At 42.9% G+C, this 23,824-nt stretch overlaps 1 protein-coding gene across 1 annotated transcript in view; it reads left to right on the top strand.

The window, feature by feature from the left end:
- The first annotated feature begins 2,991 nt into the window (after positions 1-2,991).
- egfra (epidermal growth factor receptor a (erythroblastic leukemia viral (v-erb-b) oncogene homolog, avian)) overlaps positions 2,992-23,824 on the top strand; it is a 40,182-nt gene continuing 19,349 nt past the window's right edge. The window contains exons 1-2 of the mRNA XM_041949614.1: positions 2,992-3,218; positions 23,394-23,545. Of these exons, the coding sequence (XP_041805548.1) occupies positions 3,140-3,218; positions 23,394-23,545 (231 nt within the window). The 5' untranslated portion in view covers positions 2,992-3,139. The remainder of the gene's footprint in view (positions 3,219-23,393; positions 23,546-23,824) is intronic.

The following is a 23,824-nucleotide window of genomic DNA, read 5'->3' as shown; positions in this document are numbered from 1 at the left end:
CTTTTTATCTGATCAAATTTGTCAACAGTGCTACTCAATAAATACACAGATCAGTGGATCTGAGTTGAGTTCAAGAGCAACAGATTTAGTAGAAGAAAAAACACCCTTGATTAAAGCTGTCATTACTTTCTTTCTCGATTAAGATCATTTTTATCACAACTTTTCCAAATAATGCTAACCCACTGATTCTCGTGGCTGATCGTCATTTTTAGATCTCTCATGTTTATCATCAGAGACACGTCGTGAGGGTGGATGCTGTCTGGGTGGATGCAGCAGATGTTGAGCCTTTGATTGACAGCGAATCCTATACGATCCCATATGCTCTTCACTGCTTCTGCTGCACGGCTTCATCTCTAGCATGCGCGAGGCGCCAGAAATGGTCATGTCGTTAGCGCCGGCTGCTATGTGCCGAGATGTTGCTGGTCCATCTGGGCCCTGTCATGCAGATCAGACTTCAGACCTTCAGGATAACGAGTCCTCTCCCCCCACAGCACGGTCACATGCCTCGCCGAACCAGCTAATAAGACTCCTTGTGCAAACATTATCCTCTGAGAAGTTGTGTCTTACATTGTTTGGCTTTTACTGCACCTGAAAGAGTCTCAAATATGAGCTGCATTAATTAACACGCACTGTGCATCCAAAATGTTCCCTCGGGTACTGAATAGCAGCACTTACTGAACATAAGAGATGGAAAATGTGAGAATGCTGCAAGGTGGGACATGAATTTTCTCTGCCAGCCACTATCTGTCATCTCCTCTCGCTCTTTCACACACTTTCATCTTTCCTCTGCGGTTCCTTTTTTTTTTTTTTTTTACACTCTCTTTTGAATCCCCAGTGGTCTGGGCATTATTCTGTGTTTGTTTAGTGTTTCTGCTTGGCTGACAGACAGCTGTGGTGTGAAGCTCTGGGTAGGCCTGTGCAAAACGCACACAGCCTCAGGATGGACGGCGATATGTAACAACTAGGACTTCTTCATTCTCACTGTGGAACATTTCATAATTGAGACATTGACCAGCGGTGTAGAAATCGGCTGCTGGTGAGAGGCCAAGGCGATTTCTTGCCTTTTTTTTCTCCTTTTAACAAGCCTCCATTGTGGTTTTATATGTAGCAAACCTTGGTTTCAAAACATTTAAAACCGACCTCTGAGTCAGATTCAAGTCTATGACCCTGAAGTGAAGCAGAAATTTGACTTTCACTAAGAGAAAAACTTCAATATTTGACCTCCCTTCATCCTGTTTATGAGACTTGGACCATTTTAAAGTGTGTAACCTTACAAAGGGAATAACTTTCCTGCTAAACGGTGCTCCCTCAGTTACCATTTTCCCCCTGACGTACCAAAATGTTTTTTTTTATTTCCCCCTGTTTCCCAATGACAGTATTAGAACAGTGAAACTGACAGTTGCGTCACATCCAAAGCACACTGGAAATAGAAGCGTCTCATGTGAAACGTTAGCCTCACATTAGGTAATTTCTCCTTGAGGAAAATGGTCATAATTTCACCCAACACAATAACCTCTTCCTCCGACAGTGCAGCCAAAGACGATTTGCTGAGCCATTAGGCTGCGGTAATGAAATAAACACCAGCGTGACAAATGATTTCTATCACTCCTGTCCTCATAGAGTCTGATCTGTGTACAACAACAAACACATTTAAGCAGCTTGACATGCAATTAGACTCGGCCCTGATCAAACAGGCTCTCAGTCAGCAGTCTAGACGTTCTGTCCATTCAACCCCGTGCGGCACTGACGCTGAGGACTGTCTGTCATACACGCATGTCAAGAAATAAATGCGGGTGAAAGTGTGGCTGTTATGGGCCAAATTCAATGAAACCTCTAGAAGTTAGATTTGACATCCTGGATGAGTCATCATCTTCTTCCTCTTACTTTCTATATCCACATGTTTACCCAAAACAGCTCCAGGGACACTTATAACAGAAAAACTCCAACAAATCATAGATGTTTTTCTGTAAAATAAATGTGTAGTTCATCTGTAAATCTCCGTCTGTGGCATCAGTTCCATTTGCAGCACTTCATTTTAGATCATTTGATGTGATCAAAGCTTTCTGTGTTGTTTCTTCAGGCTTTACATTGCAGTGACAAGTCCTGTGATAACAAAATATCTATTCTTATCCATACATATGCTAAAGAGGCAAAGTCACATCAAAAGTCTAATTCCCTTTAGAAATATCATCAGAGCTTTACACCCAGGGCAATTTAAGGCTCACTCTAAACTATACTGAGCATTCAAGGAGGAAGAGAAGGAAACCACATTCAAACTGCATAAAAAGCCTCTTTTTAAAGATAATATTCATGTTTTTGAGTTCAAACTCAAACCCTTACTTACTGGACATAAGTACTAGAGTGGGACCAACGTGAGCTTTTTAGATGTCCTGTATACCTGAATGGCGACTGACAAGAAAATGCAGTGGAGATATACCAAAAATGTGTTTGAGACAGATTTGTATTACATGTCAGCCTCAAAAATCCACCACCAGAATGAATGAATCTCATCTTTTAAAAGCAAACAAACACAAAAATATTTTCTGCAGATAAGAAAAGTTGGGTAAAGTTTATCTGGGTCATCTGCCTTTTCCATCTCTTCCTTCACTCGGCTTCCTGTATCTAGATTGAATGGTTTTAAGGAGGCAGACCATAAATCCAGCCCTTTCTGCTTTTTGTTTACTGTAGGAAGTTTAGGCAGCTTTTCATCAATCACTGCGTCACTGAGGGGAGCAGCTCGAGGGTATACCTGTGGAGGTGGGGGTCAACAAATGATGTGTACTTTTCCACACTGCAAACCGTTTCCCTAAAAAAATTACCATTTAACAGTGTGCACAATTATTTTTTTCTGAAAAAAAAGAGAGCAAACTGCTCGCCCTGCCTCTACCTGAGCGCTCCGAGGCGCATCTGTCCTTCCTCTTGCTGACGTCAGAGCAGCCAGTGGTGTGTCCTCGCGCTCCACGAGCTCGGACTGCTGGAGATATCTTCGAGGAGGAGGAGCTGTCAAAGTTTCCCAGAGAAGGAAAAAGTCTCCCAGTTGACGAGAAAGACCCAGGGATCCAGAACCGTCGAGAGGCCGGAATACCGCGCGTGGTTGGCATGGAATGACACCTTCTCGCCAGGAGCTTCCAAAAACACGATGGCAACCCGTTTTCTGGAGCGGATCGGTCTCACCTCTCTGCTCTGTCTGTGCTGCTGCGTTCTGGCGGAAAGGAAAGGTATGTCAGGGAGCGATTACAACACGTACGTGGCTCGGGGGTAACGCTCGGCGGGCTTTCTTTCCCCTTTCCCCGTCTCACGCCTCCATAAATCTCGGAGAAAATCTCAGAGCGCTCCGGGAGCCGCAGGGAAACTCGACCCAGCGTGGGAGAAAAGTTTCTCACAGGCTCCGCGTTCAGTCTGTGTGACCTGGTAAAAGCTCCAATAAAGTCTGGCGTTCAGTGTGAGTGCGGGATAGTTTTAGTTTTACCATGAGTACAGTCGCGTAAAAGTTACGGAAAAGTTGAGGTTAATTGGTTAATTACGCAAAAAACGCCACATCCCGTATGAAATGACGATGACCCAAAGTACGCAAATCTGCCCCGCTGTGATGATGATGATGATGATGCTGCAGGGAGGGGATGTGGATCACGCAATTTGCTTCACTTTGAAGTCCCTTAATGTTTCTTTCGTCCCATTTTATTTGATTTTGATGTTTTGTGAGCAGTGTATTGTGAGCATTTTGTCTTGGTGCTTTGCGCAATGTTTGACCCATTTGTAGGTAAATTTAGAATTAAAATCAGGACGATGCTGTCACCTTGAAACACCAAAAGCTCATCTGATGCTTTTATCCACTATTTCTCATACACTAAACCTTCTATCCATCACTGACATCGTTTGAGTTTGAGGCTTTGTTGCCCACTGGGCTGTTGTTGTTATTTGTGTTCAGAGCATAATAATAAAAGCTGGTGCATGTTCCCAGTTTGCATCTGGCCCTCAAAGGAAATTAGATCAAATTGTGAAGACAGTCACTTGATGCCACTTGCGCAAATGATATGAAGCAGAGAGCGTGGAGAGTGTGGAGTGGGGCTGATAAGTAGCAGGAGCAGGTTTCTTGGTTTCTGCTTGTGTTTAATGCTTCTCTTTGGCCCTGAAGTAAAGGTCACAGACATCTCATTTTTTTAATGACATGGCAGTGTTTTGACTGTTATTCCAATGCATTCTTTCACAAATGATGTCTTTCTCTTTCCATATCTGGGATTTCAGCCACTAGATGAACGCCTCACAAGGCGATATTTGACACAGATGATAGAATAAGCACAGGGAAGATCCTGCAATTAGATGTCAGCGTAAGATTAAACGTGTCAAAAATACTGAAATATATTCCACATGTAGTCTGAGTGACTCAGACCAGATGTCAGGGGAGAAAGTGACCAGAAGTATCACTTTACTCCCTAATGACTTCAGCTTCCTCTTCTCATGAATCATCATTGTCCACGCTCATTGCGCTGCTGTTCCTCCTTATAAGCAGATAAGCGCAGTGTGCTCAGTGCCAGCGGCGCACGTGAAAGTTGCATCTTTCCTGTCTGCTCCAGCGAGTAACAACCAGTGCCGCTTTTCGGAGAACCATAACAAATCAAAAGTGTTTGTGAGCCAAAAAGACAAGAGTCCCTAAATATTTCTGGGCTTCTAAACAAACTAGACGGCGCACATTTCACGCAGCAGCAGGTCTCCCACAGTAAATAAGGATTTTAGTATTTTATTAAGACCAAGGAAGATTAGAAATGAGCAGCTGTAATGATAATTATGGTATGCAGCACAATGCGGTTTAATTACTGTTCATTTTTTTGCGACTGATCCAATTTCCATTTACTAGGAAAGGCGAGCTCTGCCATATGGTCTGACAGTTTTAGTTGTTGTTGTTGTTGTTTGCTTTTGGCCAGAGGCTAAGACAGATGTTTCGATGTGGCACGCTGTGCTTTCCTAGCACACAGTGTCCAGTGATTGTTAAACTTGATGTGAACAAGATGTCCAGTTGCTTTCTTATGCCGTCGAAACTCCAAACTGCAAAAAAGCCAAATGGCAAACTGCTTGGATCTGTGCTAGCAGGAGGGTGTTCCTGGGTTTGCGCCATCCAGTTTGCAGTTGGCTTATCAATTAACTCAGAATAAAACCTAAATAACTACATATTGACTGCTTGAAATACTTTGTTTAACCTGCAGAAGTTTCGGCCTCAGTTTGTCATAATGTTTGTCAAAGGATGCTTAAAAAAAACCCAGAAGTACTGAGTGCACAGCAATATTAGAATATTAGAATTATCTGGACATATGAGGCAAGCTACACAGCACACCACTGAGAAAGTCTGCTCCAAGGCTGGATTTTTAGTTATCAGGGTTGTCAAAGGGATTTTGAGTGGGGTTTTTCTCACTTCTGCATCATAACCCAGATGTTGGTTTCAGTTCAGCTCTCTGTGGGATGTTACTGGTGGGCCGATCATATCTTGGAGAGATTTGGATCCATATCTGCACAAATACAGCAATACCTGTATGTGATTTCAGGCTGGATTTGGGAATATTGGCCAAATAGACATTAGCCAACTTTTCTTTTGAAAATCAGTGGTGTTATTTTCCTGTCTGGCAGAATGATGAAGGATTACTGAAGCTGGCTGAACCTGCCTGTGTGTCTGCAAGTCCACACAAATTAGGAGATAATTAAGGATTTCTGTTCTTTCTAAAAAAAATGTAAGTAAGTAAAATAGTAAAACAGATAAGGTACTGTAATTTAACATTGCTCTCCATTGCAAACCAAGTATCTCCAAAATGTCAAAACAAAAAAGAAAGAGACGCAGTCTTGATCTAAGCTTAGTGACAATGCATTTCTAAGATAATCCAAAGGGGTTTGGAAGGGTTTTACAAGCCTGAAGAAGAAGGATAATTTTCTCAGCCCACAAAGGAGCGTGTAATCCTTCGACTTATTTCAAAAATCACCAAACTGGGGCAAAATGACTCTTCTATCTATATTAGTGGAGTCTGTTAGACCTGAAAGTGTTTGTGTTGCTAGGAGGCAAGAGGGAACATCTGGTCAGCTGTTTACACCAAGAAGTGCCAAAAGATTTTCAAGTTGAGAAAAACTTGAAGGTGATGGAGATCACGGGTGAAAAAATAACACTTGGAGCACATTGTTCCGAGCGCTCTGCAGGGACGTCCTGAAAACTGGTTCTCATCATACACAGACCAATGAGGTGAGGAGATTGCCTCATTACTCACCTAATCACAGATGGCGTTAGAAAACTATTAGTGTAGGGAAGTACGTACACACGTTAGCACACGCTAATTGACAGTTTGCTTAACCCCTCCTCTCAACAGCAATTGTCCAATCGTAGCTTAGCAACTGTAACTAGGCAAGGCAGAGTCTGCTAAGCTTGGATTTCTCCACATGTTGAAACAGTGTGCACAGGTCTGCGGTAAGAATGATTTAAAGACTTTTGGAGGGTGGTGTCTTTCTTTTTAACCTTAACAAAATATAAAGAAAAAAATGTCAAATTTAAAGATAATTGTACTTTGGAAATAAACAGCTTTTCACCAGGTGGTCATTTAGCCCACTGCTAGTTTCAGTCCTGGGGAAGATGTTTTTGGAAATGAACTGGAGATTTGATGATGCGCCTGAGCGGCCTCTCCCACAGGAAGCCCACCTGTCAGTCCGCCGCTCAGCGACAGCCTGCCAGGGTGTGATGGCTTCTGTGGGACTCAGGCAGGATTTGCTGAATAATAGAGAAGCTCCTCGTCCTGCACGCTGGCATGCTCAGTTTATTAACTGCCATCATCTGTGGGGAGGTTGTAAATAATGCCCACAGCTTCACCCAGCAGCCGACCGCGAGTAATAACTGGTGATTTATTTCCCAGATGAAATGCTAAACGGCCTCGGAATCAATTGGACTCCTTCTGCTTGTGGCTGGAGTTGTACTGTTGAGGTGATGATTGCATTTTTTATTGCACAGTAAAATATTTCTACCTTTTCTGTGTTGAATGGTGCTTTTCCAAGCTGCCAATGCACAGACAGGAGGTGAATCTGCCTCTAACTGGGCTGTGAGTTAACCTGTGAAAGATCAAACTAATTTCAGGGGCATGTCAATGGCTAAACCCTTAATCCCTAACGCGAGGCTCCCCGGCCTGCTTTGAGCACAGGATAACCGGCTTATATATAATATGCTTTTTCAGAGCTAATGGGTTATTCAGGTTCTAGACAGAATGAGATTGAAAGATAATACATGGAGGTGAAGTCCAGCTCTATCATTTCTGCATCTCAATGTGCTTGCACACCTGCAAAAGTTGAGCTGAATCATGACAAAATTTCACCCCTGCAGTGCGTTTCAGCATCCTGAGTAAGCGCTTTCCCCTCTGCGTTGTGTTGGGATCTAACAAGCCAGCTTCCCTTAATCAGTCATCTGTTTTTTTTCCCATCGCTTTCAGAAACCGTGCCTTTTCTTTTCATTAGAGCCCACTCTCTGGGATTAGATGGATGTCGGCAGTGAAATATAGGTTATGATCCCGTGTAATCCTAGAATCTCCTGTTTTAGGGTCCAGAGTGGCCCTCGTGCTACTATCGCCTCTGCTGTGTCTTGCTCTTCCTCTGACGACCTTCCCAGACTTTCATCTGCTGCAGCCATTGCTGGAAGCATGGCTTTTTGGTTTGGGCCGTGGGAGCTGGAGGATAATGTCTTGCCGCCCTCCCTCCCAGCTTTGATAAACTGCAGCATGTCTGAGTGGTAGAGATTTTAGAGAGAGAGCTGCTGGTGAGGTGCAGGATTTTGGTTTCACTCTGGGACAATGGTGCCTCTGTAGAGGGCAGGTTATCTGGCAGCGCTGATACTTTTGTAGAGCAAACGAGATCTGTGGCGTGGCCGCAGACTCACCCAAGGCTAGACGTGTATGTCATCAAGAGGGAACACAGAAGTAAAGCAACTTTTGTTCTTCTTCATGCTTTTAAGCGTTAAGACACACCTGAATATAATAAATCCATCATGTAGCCCTAAAAATCAAGCAGCACTGCAGCTCTATGACCATTAATTACGTTTCGGGTCATGCTGTTTTTCAGTCTAAACAAACCACATGCAGTAAAGTTTTATGTATTTCTTTCATCTCTGGCAGTAACATTTAATAAGTTAAGGAATTCTGCCTGCTGCATCTCTGATTTTAATTACTGAAAGCTCTTCTTTTGGCCTCTCACTGAAAGTAAGCCAGTGTTTATTGTGTTGTAGCTGCAGCTACTAAAATCCATTCTGCAGTTTGTATACATCCACCGAGGACCCGGCATGGAATACGTGAGCGAATGTGGTTACTGATTGAACTGATTTGCTTCCTTTGTTTGTACATGGTAACAAAGTGATCCGCTGCATTTATGGCCTTTCCATGATCCACGGGCCGTGCGTGGAGTCTCCGGTGGAAAGAGACCCAGGAATTCAGGTTGGAAAAAAGGCCCTCTGCTATCTTCCCATCTCATCAGGTGCAGTGTTGTGTTAAAACGGAAAAGAGGCCACGGCTCCAGTTGAGTGATTGAGTTATTAAACCTGCCAATGTATGTTTATCTCCACCAGCATATCTAACTGAGGGAGTGTTGAGGAGTGCTCATAATCTTGTATGATTTTAATTCGTTTGCCTTTCGGAGTGATGTTTTAAGACAGTATTTGACTAATAAAATGACCTTGTCTTTGGAAAAACAGCACTCACTGATAATGCTATTTTATTAGTGTTGCATAATATATTATTACATATTTCTATGAGTGTCTCTTCATATAACTGTCAAAAAAACAGTCTGAAACTATTTTGATAAACACACAAATCCGAAATATTCCAGCTTCTTAGTTTTGAGGATTTGCTTCATCTCTTTGCTCTATGTGATAGCTGATAGATATATTTGGGTTTTGGACTGTTGGTTGGACAAAACAGTCTGTGGCCTTCAGAAAATGGTAACAGGAATTTATCTTTTTTTCTGACATTTTATTGACCAAACAATCAATCAAGAAAATAATCTGCAGATTAACTGATTGTTATTTGAAGCCTGAATTAAAGGGCCAACGTGCAGGATTTAGTGGCGTCTAGCGGTGAGACCAGCTAGAACCAGCGTGGCGGCCTCCATGGAAAAGGACCCGCTCCGTCTGTAGATATAAAGAGCTCATTGTAAGGTACAGGTAACAGATCCCCCTAAATCTTACACACTGGACCTTTAACTTTTGTTTTAAGATACAGTTGGCATACCCTAACTTCCAGCTGCATTAATACCAAGACCAGAACAGAAATGTGTATTATAATCAGCATTTGGTGTTTTAAAAGAAAAATATTGGACACAGTATGTTAAACATCCTCACAAAAATGTTTATTTAATAATAAAAAAGATGAATATTTATCTGTGTGGACTGTATGTTTGCAGTATGTACATCTGCATACTAGTATTTGAAGTTCACACTGGCTTGGTAAATAGCATCAGAACAAATGCATGACTTACTTTTAGCTCAATTTCTGGTTCAAAGAAAAGACTGCTGAAATTTTGGTTTGCTGGTTTATGTTTGCCAGCGCACGACACACACCCAGACGCCAGCTGCAGCAACTGAAACATTTCTTACCAATTAATATCTGCTGTGAATGAATTTCGTGTTTTTCATGTGTTTGACAAAGCAGCTTTTGAAAGTGCCCTGGAACTGCTGAAACAGTAAGTCAGCTCCAGTAGTGAAGGTAAAGATGGAAATTGGGCACCGAACATGTTTCCATCCTGGAGGCTTTCAGCTTGGATGAAAACCGTCGCTCCAACACGCCCAAGAGAATTTTGCAGCGGTTCAGTTCAGGAGGACAGAGAACAGGCATAGTCTGAGGCCTTTTTTTCCTCACACATAAATAAGTGGGCGTATTTGTATTCAGCGCCGAGCTCTATGGATCTCCGTGTCACAATGCAAATGTAAGAGATGTCAAAGAGATGGACAGGGGTGGCACACGGATTAAAGGAGGAATCGCAGCAAGGGGAGGAAAACAAGAAAGTTGAGGATGCACAAACAAACACGAGAAGGACGGGGTGAGATCTTTGACTTTGGTGTTCGTGCCCTCGCTTAATCCCTCATCAAAGAGGCCCCGAGCTGTTCTGTCTATCTGCTGGTGCCTCGCTTTGACTCCCTCGCCCTTAGACCTGCTGTAGGTGTGGCATCTTCTCCGATGACCTGAGGGTCATTTTGTGGAGCAGGGTTTCAAACAGTGCTCGCCCAAAAGAGGAATCCCCTACAGGGAAGGGAACAATAGCTTCACAAACAAATCTCCATCTCGGAGTATTCCAGAAGAAAGCAGTGGTTGAAGGGTGTTGGCTGATCTCTAAACTCGCTTCCCTCATAGCATTTAGCCTCTTCCTGTGTGGTCCATTGGCCTAGTAAACTAAATGGTGCATTTTAAGCTGTGACTCACTGTTAGTGGTTTGGACCTTGTGCCACATTATTGTTAATTTACCCAATTTTTGTAAATGAATTCCTGCATTCGTCAAAAACAATCGGGACGGACATCCAGGATGTTTAATTTGTAATCCCCTTTGCAGTATAAATAGGGGGAGGGGGCTTCCTGCCCCACATCCTGATTAAAAGGATGTTGGAGCTCTTTAACAGCATTACCTGAGGGATTAGGCTATTTTCCATTAGTTTGCATTGGCTCTGGACGAGTCTATAACTGCTTGAAGGTTTAGCTTTTTCCACACTCACACCTGTAAACAATAGAAAACATGTGACACTGGCATGAAGTTGTTCTGCTTTCTGCAACTGACTCCTTCACTCAAGATGAGGGTGAACATGCTTACTTTAAAAAAAAACTACATCAGTAGAGATCATAATTATTTATGCCTTTCAAGGGAATCTTGAACAGGCTTGTCTGATAGTTTTCATTGCTCGACTACCCATGAAAAAGCGTGTTTTCTTTGACGTTGTGATTAAGGCATTACATGCTTCATTGCAAGGGCGTGGTGGAGCGCCAGTCAAGGCCTACAGTATGTAACTTTCCAGTATTTATTGAAAAGGTAGCTAGTAGTGGCGAGTAATAACTAGTCAAATAGAAACAGGGGGCCTTGCCTCATTCGTTCATTGTGGACTCTGCCTTGTATCCTCTGCAAGGAAAAGACAAACAGCCTCACTGGTGTTATCACGTTTATCTTGCTTTCAGCTGCACAGCTGCCAACATCAAGTGAAAAATCCTTTATTAACATGCTGAATTGATTTGTCCTGTAGGTGCATAGGAAAATAGGAAACTTGCTTCACAGAGCAGACTTTCTCACATGCAAAGTAAACATCTACAGACATGTTAACTGATACCTGTATTGCCTCCAGGTTTCTCCTCGTCTAGACCCTCTGTCACGTCTCCGAACGGGCTGGGCATTGACAAGTTGCAGAGTGCTAAGCTTGTGTGTCTTGTGTGGTGTGCTTTCTTAGTCTCCTTAACAGGGCTGTCTCCTTCAAAACATTTCAATCAGGCTGAAAATTAGCCCATATACAGTACATAGTGGGTGGTGCTGGCAGGGATCCAAATAGGATAATGAGGGCGCACGCATGACTGAGAAACGTACACAAGAAAAAGGAAAGTGCATGAGATGAATTAATTCTCACCCAGCCCCTGCGGTTCATGTGCAGACCAAGCTTGAATGAATGTCTCCTTCCCCGCAGAAACCCTAAGTCTTTGGACAAAAGGCTCTTTATTCAGGACTTTGTTGTCTTCTTTGACACAGGCTTATCTGTCTTCCTTGACCTTAACTTGCCATGTAGACATGACTTTACAGCCCTGTGTCAACAGTGAGGAGAAAGGAATCCCTGTTAGTGAAAAGTTGTGGAGGCTGTTAGGGCGAGTGAGTCCATTTAACTGTGCCAGAACGTTATGTTGGAGCGGGGCATCTTATCCTACATACAGACATCAATAGAGAAAAATGGCTTTTGCCTTGATATCCTATGCTAGTGGCTCTGTTAGGCTGCACATAGGCACAGCAATTCTTTGAGCTAAATGCTAATATAAATGTGCTAAAATGACATCTCAATGACAATGCTAGCATGCTGAATGCTAGCAGGGATAATGGTATTAATTTGCGTGAAGTAACATTTTTGACGAATGAAATTTAGATGAAAACTTGAGAATTCACAACAACTAATTTCACACCTCATCTTGAGGGGAACATGGATGTCTCCAAGTGTCACAGCAGTCTTTCCAAAAGTTGTAGAGACATTTCACACAAAACCGTGAATGTCAGTCTCACGGTGGCACTAGAGGAAAAGTTGAGAAATGACTAAAGACACTGGGATTGACCCTCTGGGAACCATGAACATCAGTATAAACCTTTGTTCCAGTCCAACCAGTAGATGTTGAAATATTTTAATGCATCAATGAACACTTTGACCTGATTCATCTTCTAGACACCACGGATGTCTGCAACAAATTCTGTTGCAATCCATCCAATGGCTGTTGAGATATTTCACTCTGGACAACTACATGGGCAACCAACCAACAAACATTGCCACCCCTACAGTCATGCCACTAGTGTGGCTAAAAAGTGTTCGATCGGGTATTTTTTATCTGCTTAAAGGTTGTCCTCAAAGCTGCAAGAACTCTGCAACAAAAGGACATGAATGAGTAATCGCCTCATAGACCAGTCAAGCATAAATCTGGCAAGCAAACAACAGACATCCCTCCTCACAACATAGCTCTGTCTGAATTATGACAACAATGATGATAGTCTCGCAGTGTATCGTTGCCCTTCTCCCGCCATGGATCCAGTACGTTACAAGCCAATATCACCTCTCAGGGATTTTGTGCGCATCATAACCGTGTTTCATCCCAGCCTTGTATATATGAGATGACAGCATTGTTCATAATATTGTAGTGGAGGTGAGGCGAGGCTACAGAGTCGATCTGTGATTTGTTTAACTCCCGGAGCACTAAAACATAATGTGCTCTAAACACAACAGGCCTTCTGTAGTACCTTTTCTAATTGCTTGGTAAGTTTCAACAATACCAATGCTTCATTGAGCTCAGAATTAATTTCCTGGTGGGACTGTGAGCACAACATCTTCATTACCACATGTTTTCATAATTGAAGCCAGAGGCCTGTAAAAAAGAAAGAATTCTGTTTGCTTCACTTGCAATGTTTCCATCCATAAAAAGGTGGAACTGACCCTCTTGCAAGATTGCCCAATAAACCATTGTGAAGGCCATATATTGTGAGTTTATTCCCATGCCCTGCATCATATTACACCCCCACACCACTGATAATTGATCAATATCAATTGCTTTCCTTTCATTTTCATAACATACCACTTCAGCTTGATAGCTGTGTAGCTACTGTAGATGGAGAATGGGCTCCCTGGTGAAAGTACCCTGGAGTGCATAGTTGGCCTTGTGCCAGGCAGGAAGGATTAGCCCTCTGGACCTGCGGTATATCCACGACAACAGCAACCTCCTCCTGATCTGATTAGAAGGCAGTCTGAATTTTTTTTTTTTAATATGAATCCACTTGTTTCGTTTTTATCCTGGTATTATTCCAATAATCAGGCACCCATACGATTACCAAGAGATTCAGATACTCAGAATCTAATTGGGTTTTTGGGTCAAAGGACGTGTAAACAACCCACTGAACTTTACTTCTTTAAACAGTCTAGCAGGAGGAAGGCATTTGAAATATGCATGTTAGACAGAGGAAATTGTCTTCTCATTTTCTTCTTGTTATTATTCTGGCTTGGTAAGGCAGCATTTTGGACACTTTTTACGCGATTATTTCTTATGCTTCCAGGAAATTAAGCGATCTGAACTGTCCAAGATTTATCCTGGGTTATAAATGCTTGGCACCTGTTGGTCAATTGAAAAACATCCGAAATTAGATCCAGGATTTGGAGCTGGAAACATTGTTACATCTGCTGAGCTGTTTGGAACTGACAGCACTTCTCCCCATGACGTCCATTTAGGAGCTGGTCTGGAGCTTTTCATTGTTGCACAGTCTTCATCAACAAGTGGAGTTTGCTTTGTTCTCATGAATGTCAGGAATGGTAGATGTCCCCCTTTTCCATTTTTTGGGGAACTTTGAGGACCTCTTGTCGATGTTGGCATAAGAGTTGGAGATGAAAGTTTATTTGCGACCATGGAAGCAAGAGGAGACAAAACAAACTCACCACGAGACATTAAGATTGTATGATATCATCACCACAAGGTCCAATTAGTAGCTTTCAACTGTATCACACAATCTCTCTCGGGAAATGTTGCCCAAGTTTAATTTTTTTTGAGAACTTTAAGGACTTTTCCGCTTTTGGCTTAAAAGTTTATTCTTGGCTTTGACAAAACACTCACAAGGAGAGTAAGATTGTTGGATAGGATCAAAAAGCTCTAGAACAACTTCCAAACAGACCTTGTGATGAGATTTTTTTTGACAACTACTGTTTCCAAGGTCAAACATAGGGTTGCAACTAACAATTATTTTCATTACTGATTCATCTGCAGATTACTTTTGATTAATCATTAATCATTCAGTCTATAAAATGTCAAGAAAATGTGAAAAATGCTCTTCATCAGTCCGTAACCCGAAGACTCTTCATTTACTATCATTAATGACAAAGAAAAGCAGCAAATCCTGACGTTCAAGAAGCTGGAACCAGCGAATGTGGCATTTTTGCTTGAAAAAAATGACTGAAACGATCAATCGATTATCAAAGTAGTTGGCGACCAACCATTGCATCTCTGCATGTAATGGCTGCACATGTCTAATATAAACCACGTGTCTCACCGCAGTGTTAAGGTAATTATTCCATTAACGTTGGTTGTATTTTCTGTCTGTAATGAGAGGAAAGAAGACGATATTTCTCTTATTTTTTTTCCTGGGTTGGACACTGGATAACCATTATGTTGGAAATGTTTTGTACCCTGGCTCATGTGCTAGTTGTCCACTCTCTGAAGTAGCCATGAGAGTTCGTAGCGTGTGTTTCATGCACAGTGATTCTGAGCCAGGGTCCTTGTGTTCAGCGGTGTAGCTGATAGCGAGAAAAGGGTCTAGCCTGCCAAGTCTGATGCCTTTGATGACTGATGCAAAGCAGCCAGGCCTTAGGTTGTGCAAAAGCCCCTCTGTGTCTCTGCAGTGAGGGGGCGGCCTTGAAACAACCGCCCTCCTCAGTCATAATCATCTTAAACAAGCTAGCGCATTGTTTCGGAGCTTTGTTAACCATGTGTGATGTGCTGTGTTTTCTTTTTTTTTGGTCAGGAACAGGATAACGCCCCGCGCGTTAACAATGGAGGAAATCTGAGCCGTGGGCTGGTGGGAGAGGTGTTTGATGAAAAACTAGCACCATTTTCTGTCAGTCGTTGTTGTTCACACCGTTTCAGCGGACACAGAGTTGTTTTGAAGATACTCTGAAGATTATAACCGAGCACTCTCGGGCCCCAAGTGCTTGGCTGTGGCCCCCCAGCTGCATTTCAGACATTTCAGTTTGATGTGTCACCAGGAAGACGTAGTGAAATTCCTCCGAGCTTTCCTGTGCAAATTAAATTGGTCATGCTTTCGGCGAGTACAACGCTACACGTAACAAAATACCCTTTCGCAGTGTTGAAAATTATGAGAGCTCCTCGGTTGTACAAACTAATTCCCCGAGCTCCGTTTGTCCCTGACTCTTGCCCTCAGCCAGTGTGGATGAGGAAGAAACTACTCATCAGTGGATTTAAGGCCCTGCTGATGTGCAAAGCAGAGGTTGAAATGGTGAGTAAGGGCTGAGCAACAGAGTAAAGCTTACTAACGCAAACCCCAGGGCTTTTGTCGAATATTCCTTTTATGGGGTCTCTGTGAAGACTCCAGCGGGGCTAGAGTTGCTAGAGTCATGACTAAGGCAGTAACAGAGTTGTTGGCAGGCAACGCTGCGAAACAGCGGTCAGACCTACACAGAAATGAGCCTGTCAGCAATCGGGCTAAAAATAAGAAACCCTTGAGCAGTAATGCCGCCTCAAAGAGCGTCTATCGCCTTTGTTTAGATGAGGAGAGGAGTCCGGTGAGTGAGAGTTATCTGTCCTCCCAGTTGATGTGCTCCAACCTGGGCCCGCCGCTCTGCGCCGGGAATGCTTAAACCAACAGGGGATTCCCGAGTCACAGCTGCTTTCTCCTGCTGGAATGATGTGTGAAATGTGTGGGTTTCTTCGCTTGTGGTTGTTGTTTTTCTTTCTCTCTTCTCTGACTCTCTTCCTCCGCTCCTCTTTTCTTTTCCAGGCATTGCTCAGTAACTGTCGGTGGAGGCTTGGGGGGGGGGTTGAGCAGCGAGTTAGCAGCAGTGCGTTTGCCGCCCACTCCCTCTTCAGTCTTCCTCTCGTGCTTCCTGTGGGATTGAAGAGGAGTATGGTTTTAACAGGGAAGGAGAAAGAGGAAAAAAGGGGGGGGGGGGGGGGTGTTGTCTTGGCCAGAATGGGCTTCAATAGGGAGAATGTCTGGACGTTAAAGAGGAAATGGGCAATGTTGGAACATTTCAGGAGGTGCATTATTGGAATTTCAATGGGGCTGGGGCTAATGGAGCTTGTGTGAGTTTTGGGTAACAGGAGTGGGATTGTTTGGTGCCTTTATGGAGGACTAATGGTCTTACCAACAGGGCATGTGGGAGGATTTTCTGACTAATGATTGTATTGCTTGATTATTTGGGCCATCGCGTTGGGCCCCTCGCATAGTGGCCGCAGCTGGAGGGTAATACGAGTGCAGCTGCGTTCAACTGACTCCAATAAATCAACTCGGTGCTCAGTAATTTATGCATCTTCTACCATTTCTCGTTTATTTATCTCTTTTGTTGTGAATATCTCTACTGGCTAATAAATGCATCATTGACTATTGAGATAAATGTACGGTGTGCTGATTCTTCACAGCAGTAGCTCAAACAGTAACCAGCGTGAATGCAATGAAAGATCCTTGTGTAAGTCTGTAACTAAATGAATTTTTTTTTTTTTTAATTAAAGGGTTGGCTCAAATTATTTTATAAAATTAACACGTTTTCTCACTTTCCCCTTGTGATTTTATTTTTTTCTTCCTTATTCTTCATATAAAAGTGTTGATTACTGCAATGTCTCTGTTACCATGAGTAGTCCACAGACTTCAATGGTTTTCACTGGAACTACTTTCTTCTTTATGAATAATTTGTTTTTATGAAAACTGCAGATTATCCAGAGAAACGTGGACACTATTTCTGTGATTTTTCTTTTTTTCTGTTAGCAGCAAGTAAAATCCCATTAACCTTCACTGTATTGATCTACTGTATTTTTAAGCTCTATATTAATTTAAACCCAAGAATGTAAGAATTACATTGCTCAGAAGGTCTGAATGGTTCTGGTTCTCAAGTGAGCCATTATAGTGGACTAATTTATGTGCCCTAAGGTCTTAGAAATGCTGATCACAGTGTGCAGGAGTGTGAGTATACATACTGTATTCCTGTGTTTGTGCAGAACCTAAATTCACGGTTTCCTCACGCTGAGGTGGAGAGTAAACATTATGATGGGCCCAGCCACAGGTATCTGGAGTGTCTCACTGACTGGTAAAGAGTGCTCTTCAGGAGCGGAGAGTAAACATTCGCCTTTTTGGTCTTTATTTGGTCACTTTGCCGAGCTTTCAACAGACTAAACTTCTCTGACTGCGCTCAAACACGGCGAGCAGAGTCACGGTAGTTGAACTGTTTAGAGGACTTGACGTGTTCAGTTGGATGCCTCGTTCGCTTGTGTTCTACAGCTGGCCGTCCCCTTTGTTAGCCTTCAGGGAAAGGTCAGCCATGTTCATGCATCAAGTGTGAGGCTTCACACCCCGTTTTCCACAGTTTGACCCCCACAGCCGGCTGCATTGTCCCACATCTACGTCCCGGTTAGCTAACCCGCAATGTTTCTTTGCTTCTTCCTGTCCACCAGTGCTCTTTCTCTCCAGTAGTACATTATGTTACGTCCTAACACTGCACACTGCGCATCCTCCTCCGCTGGAGACGACAATCAGCTACCATCTGCTTTAGCATCGCAGGGCAGCGTCTGGAACCGACCCTGTGCAAAGATCAACTTCCTGAGATGTCAAAGGGACTTGTGTTGTTGCATTCACTGGGGATCGGAAGGGAAAGTGGGGGGGTATCCTCTCATCCTCACTGGCCCCTTTTTCTCTTTTCTGAGGCCCTCAAGATGTTTTCTCTAAGGGATTGGTGCATCTCCCACGCAAAGGAAGATTGTGTTTCCCCTGTACAGAGGGCAGGATATCAGGATTTAAACTACATAGTATGTTTACGAATATAGTACACCACCAAAGAATGCACAGTTTCTGCCTGTGCTGCTGGTTCAGTCTTTTTATGACATTTGATCTCTCTCTGTCTTAGCCAGAAGAAAATATAAGAGGAGATGTATGAGCTGAAGGCACAGAGAGAATCAAGGAACTGGCTTTTTTCCCCTCCGGTCACTGATAGTGGGCTTTGAAAGATTTATGCTTCCCTGAAATCTGGAAGTCTGGAAATTTGAGTCAACGCAACCAAAAGCGAGCCCCAACTTTAAACTGAGGCAGATAATGTGTTTCTTTTGTTTCCCGTTCATCTGCAGAGAGGTAAGAGCGGGTTAACCGTAATTTACCTCTAAATAAGTTAATTGTTATCAGCGGGGAAACACACTACAGATTGAGTTACGTAAGATGCTTTGCCGTAATGCTGCAGACTTGGAGAGAGAAATGAGCAAGTCATGTCATATCAGTTAGCATTGCCACTTCCCATTAATTATGTTTAAGTTTTCACATAATCTAATTATCAGACTCTGGACACAGCTTAATTGCATTGCAGGTATTAATTGAGAGGAAGAGGACGCGGCAGGGCCATGTTCGTTGTCTGTAGAAAGATATAAAGCATGATTCAAATGTATAGTAGATGGCTCGGTGCAGCAAAGGAAACCATTAGATGGGTTCGAGAAGTCTAAGCCGTGTTCCTGGAACGGTCGGTTTGCATTTGTGGACGTTCAGTGTTTCCTCTCGTGGCAAGAAAAATACAGAGTTTCATCCAAACATGTAAATGAGACCTCCAAAAGGGAATTTATAGCAGACTTTAACCCTTTTCCTTTGGTTGGTTTTGGCACATTTGATCTCACCATGTTTGGTTAATGTGTCTCAAATGTTTGTAAATTTTGTCTGCCTTGACTTTGGTTTTATACCCCGCTTCAGTTGTTCCCTTTTCCTCTGTCAAAGAAGTTCTTCAGCTTCAAAGTTTAAAGAGAAGGTTTCCATTTTGCAACTTTGTGCCAACACTGCTTCAATAAGAAAAAAGGGGCTGGACCTAATAACCTGCTGCATATACTGTATGTAATCCAATGCAAAAGCCCTTCAGCAAATGCTACCTTTGGAAAGCTCCAATAAAGTTAGACATTGTTGGAAATATGCTTATTCGCTGTCTTGCAGAGAGTTCAATGTTCGACACCACTCTCATATCTTTACTTTAAATGTAAGGCTGCGGCTGCCAGTTAGCGTAGCATAAAGACTGGAAACAGGGAGGAACTACTAGCTGTGTCTTATCCAAACTCTGCCTACCAGCACCTCCATGGCTCATTAATTAACACATTTTCCATCGCTTGTATCATAAACAAATAATGACCTATACCATGCTGCTGAAATATTTGCTCGTTTCAGCTTGACCTACATTTCTTGTTCACTCAACCAAAGTGAGTTTCCAATTGGTCCATGTGACTTGAAAGAGTTCAATGTCCCGGATGAAAGGGAGAAATTCCGGTAAAATATTATCTGTGTTTATGCACCCTATTTTCCCATGTTTTTGTGTTCAAGTAACTAATGGAGACCACTGTTTTCTGATGTTTTTCCACTATTTAGCAGCCGGCAGCCACAAAATGTAATCCCTCTAGGCGTTTGCGCGCTGTCAATGTACGTATGTAAGTGTTTGTTTATGCCACTGACGGGCTCCGATTGTTATTCTAAGTGTCTGACAAACATTATGGAAAGGATCCTTACAGAGATGGACCTTTTTGTTAAAAAGTAAGATCCTTTTTGTTTAACCAGAAACAGCCACTATTCCCCTCTCGCCAAAGCCACCAGACTCCATTTACAGAAACAGCAATTTTATCGTCAGAAAACACATTCAAACTCGACAGAAACAAAATAAAACTCACCAAAACCTTCTTGGTTTGTCTTTCAGTGTTCCAACAATCAGCACCAACTCCGGTTTGGTTGTAATAAACTTTTAATTCACCTCTGGAGAGGAGCGAGACAGAGGGCGGACATCAGAGAAACAGTAAAAACAGAGTGTACAGCCAAATTTATTTCCACATCTGACTCAGGAATTATTTTCACCAGACATTATGACCGCAGAGATTTAAGTGTGTCGGACTTCAACAGATTTTCCCGTAAAAAAATGGTGATAACAGAAAGTGTTTGTTGTCTGTCATGCGTTCAATTAAATATTCAAATTTAGAATTTTAGTTGGATGTCAGTATTTTCTAAGGCTTTTCTGTGATTTTGCACTGTACATAAACAGTTAAACAAACATACATTATCAAATATTACATGGTAAGATTTAAGCTATTATTCCTCTATTTCCAGCTAGCGGAGGGACAAACAGGTAAAGCACAGATTTGACCTGCAGCCTCTGTAACAGTAGCACGTGAATTTACTTTGTTTGTTTAGTTATATGAGAGTATATTTAGCGCTGACCTTAACAATGAGCTAATTATCTCACATAATATGCGCCGGCTACAGATCCTGTAGCCTCGAGAAACGAATATCTACCACACACCCTTGAATTCCAGCGCAAGTCCCCAAGTAAACATCGAAAGAGTGATATGTGGCCGCACATTTCAACAAGCTTAGATGACTAATGATCGGGTTCGTCGAGTCTTTTGTCTAGCTCTGGCTGCCTGCTGATCAGCGCAGCGCAATCCAGGGAATGTTTTGTACCCATCACGGCATTACACTCCAATGCCAGAATACACACCCACATCCACACACACACATATGTGCACGCAATGCTGGAGATAAACCAGATCTACCACTCTTTGCACCTAGAGTTACCTCTTGGACATTTTGTGATGACAGTACAGCTGGAGGAAGTGAAGCAATCGGTAATTTGTCTTTGTCACAGTATCAGTTACGTCACTGCAGGCCCCACCCTTGCAGACAGTAAGTGGTGAATCACCTGCTATGGAACAGGGCTCCCAGCACTTACAAATCTGCACAGCCTGTCCACGCTAACTATCTCCTAGCAGAAAGGTTGTTTGCTAGTTGCGCAAACCTTTTATGACACATCTAACTCAGATACTGTATAAAAGTCGCTTTAATTTGTGGGAGGCTGCGTCATTAAAGGAATATAAAAGTCCCGGTTGAACTATGAGGCCATCGTTGAGTTGTAACTTCTACGTAGCTACAGCCTGACTTTGTTTGTTTCTCGTGTGTTGCAGCCTGATGAGGAAGTCATTTTATGGTCGTGGAATATCAGGTCATTCCCCACCAACCTGCAACTGGACAGAGCCGAATGTTTGCAGTGGCTATATGGCTGATTGCTCGAGCAATCGGCAGGTTGTTGTGTTTTTTTTTCCCCCTCTTTGCCACGCATGACTGAGTCTCCGGTGCAGGAAGTTTGTTAAACCTTTAGTCACCTGCTCCATACAGCATTTACTGCTCATCATAAATATTAACTGCACAAAACATTTAGACAGGAAGGAGGCTGTATGTTTGCAGCTGGGAGTTATACAGTGCATCTATGTACTGTCTACAGTAGAACAACAAACTAATTAACCATAATCAGCTATTAGCAAACTGTCACTCTGGTTATCCAAATCAGGTTGATTCATATTCACAGCTGCACAGTCATGACAACCTTTTTGTTTATTACAGTTTGGTTTCTCAGTCTGAGTAATAATTAGGGGGCTAATTACATCTCGCATGGCTCCTCTAATTAAAATGGTCAGCTTGCTTTCGCTGGTCTGCCTCTGTTGCCTGGGCGTTAGGCTGCTGGACTGCAGGGTTCACGTTGGCGAGATCCCTCAGGGACAAACTAATGAGGAGGAGGAAGAGGGAGGGTGGGAGACAGCTGTTCGCGCCTAATTCTCACTGATTGGGTGCCCAACCGCCGTTGGTTTGCGTCAAATCAAAACAACTATGTGTGAAAAGCGGAGTGGACGAAGACAAAGGACAAAATATAGGCTTCAGTCGCTAGTTTGACTGAAATGAGAGATGATATTGTGTCTTTTCCTTCAAACAGGCGAATCAGAAATGCCTCTATGCAGTTATATTAACTGTTACATGCAAGGTGTGGTGAAACTTTGGCTTCCTTCGCAGTCAAGAGCAGACACGTTGTGGAATGTGACCCCAGAGACGTTACGCCACCGTAAATTCTAATGAACGGGAAAGGAATCTCTGGTTTTTCTGAACTTCTTGCTTAAGTGAAACCATAAATAAAGACTTTAAAGAGAAAAAAAAACAGTTATGTGCATATCATTTGTGCGTGCAGAGCGTTTGCCTGGCTGTGTGTCGGAGGGCTGTCACAGTGTTAAACACAGCTGACTCCCTCCTCAATGCCAGTCAGAACCTGTCTGACCAGCTCAGGGGGAGACGACCGGCTTTCTTAAGAAATGCATTCTTCCTTTAAAACTACATTCATTAGAAAAAGATCCTCTTGTGTCTTCTGCACTTATCAGTAATGCTGCCGCCCTTATCCAAACAGTTTATTGCAAAACACCAGATAGCCACATTATCAGCCCATAATTGTAGCCCTGTGAATCTCTCTAGCAGTAGCTTTGTTGTTATTGCAACTTAAAACTCGAGAAACTGCACGGATCAGCATTTAATTTAAGCCCCAAGTTGTTATTTAGTCATGTCAGGAAGAGAATATGCTTAAACAAGGCAGACGTCATTGAGACGGTTATTAATTATGAGATTTAGAGCGCTAAAGCCCCCCCTCCCTCAAAGAAATGCACTCACAAATCCCACGGAATCTGTGAGACACCAGATCTTTTCTCTGAAATGACACAATGGGCCTGGAGACGCTGGTCGCGGCGGTTGTTTTAACTAGCCTGCATAGCAGTGGAAAGATTCAGGCCTTTGCCAGTGTAAATACAGCCAGCTCACTTTGACTCATGAGCCAGAATTCGCTTCGTTGCTGTGATTTGATTCCTATTGTAGATCGTGTATTTTCACATGAAAGCCGGCCAAGTTATGACTGTCCAGATCAAATTCACAAACAGAGACACACACACACGCAGAAAGGCATAAATCGAGCCAGTGTGTTACATAAGCAATGGATGTTTCTGTCTGATAGCACTGTGGGCTTTGGATGAATGCTTTTGTGACATTGTGGATGATTTACAGCCAGTTTGCATCTTGTGTTTTAAGTTACATTCAAATAAATCTCAGAAATTCCCCCTTATTTCTCTTTTTCTTGCCTTTCCCTGCAGTATGCCAAGGCATCAACAACCAATTAAACCTTCTGGGAACCAGCGAGGACCACTATATGAACTTGGTGAAGACCTACAGCAACTGCACTGTGATCCTGGAGAACCTGGAGATCACCCACATGGAGGAGCACCGTGACCTGTCCTTCCTCAGGGTAAAGACTGCGCTCTGTTAGCAGTGGAGGCTAAACATGCACGTAACAATTGGGAGAAGGTTCCCATTATCTGTTGTTTTTTTTTTAAGTCATCACTTTGGTGGTCTGAACCTCGCCAGACAATCTATCCTGGATCTTCATAGGCTCTCTGCTGTTCTTATCGCTTCAATACAGATCATTAAAATCAGCGGAGAGTCCGTAGTGATTGACCTATTTCACGACGGACCACACACACTCGCGTACAAGCTTTCACACATAAACGCAGAATTACATGCAGCC

This window comes from Chelmon rostratus, chromosome 12, assembly GCF_017976325.1.
Source record: "Chelmon rostratus isolate fCheRos1 chromosome 12, fCheRos1.pri, whole genome shotgun sequence".
Taxonomy (NCBI): Eukaryota; Metazoa; Chordata; class Actinopteri; order Chaetodontiformes; family Chaetodontidae; genus Chelmon; species Chelmon rostratus.
Note: the sequence above shows the minus strand (reverse complement) of the source record. Positions and strands in the feature narration are given on the sequence as shown.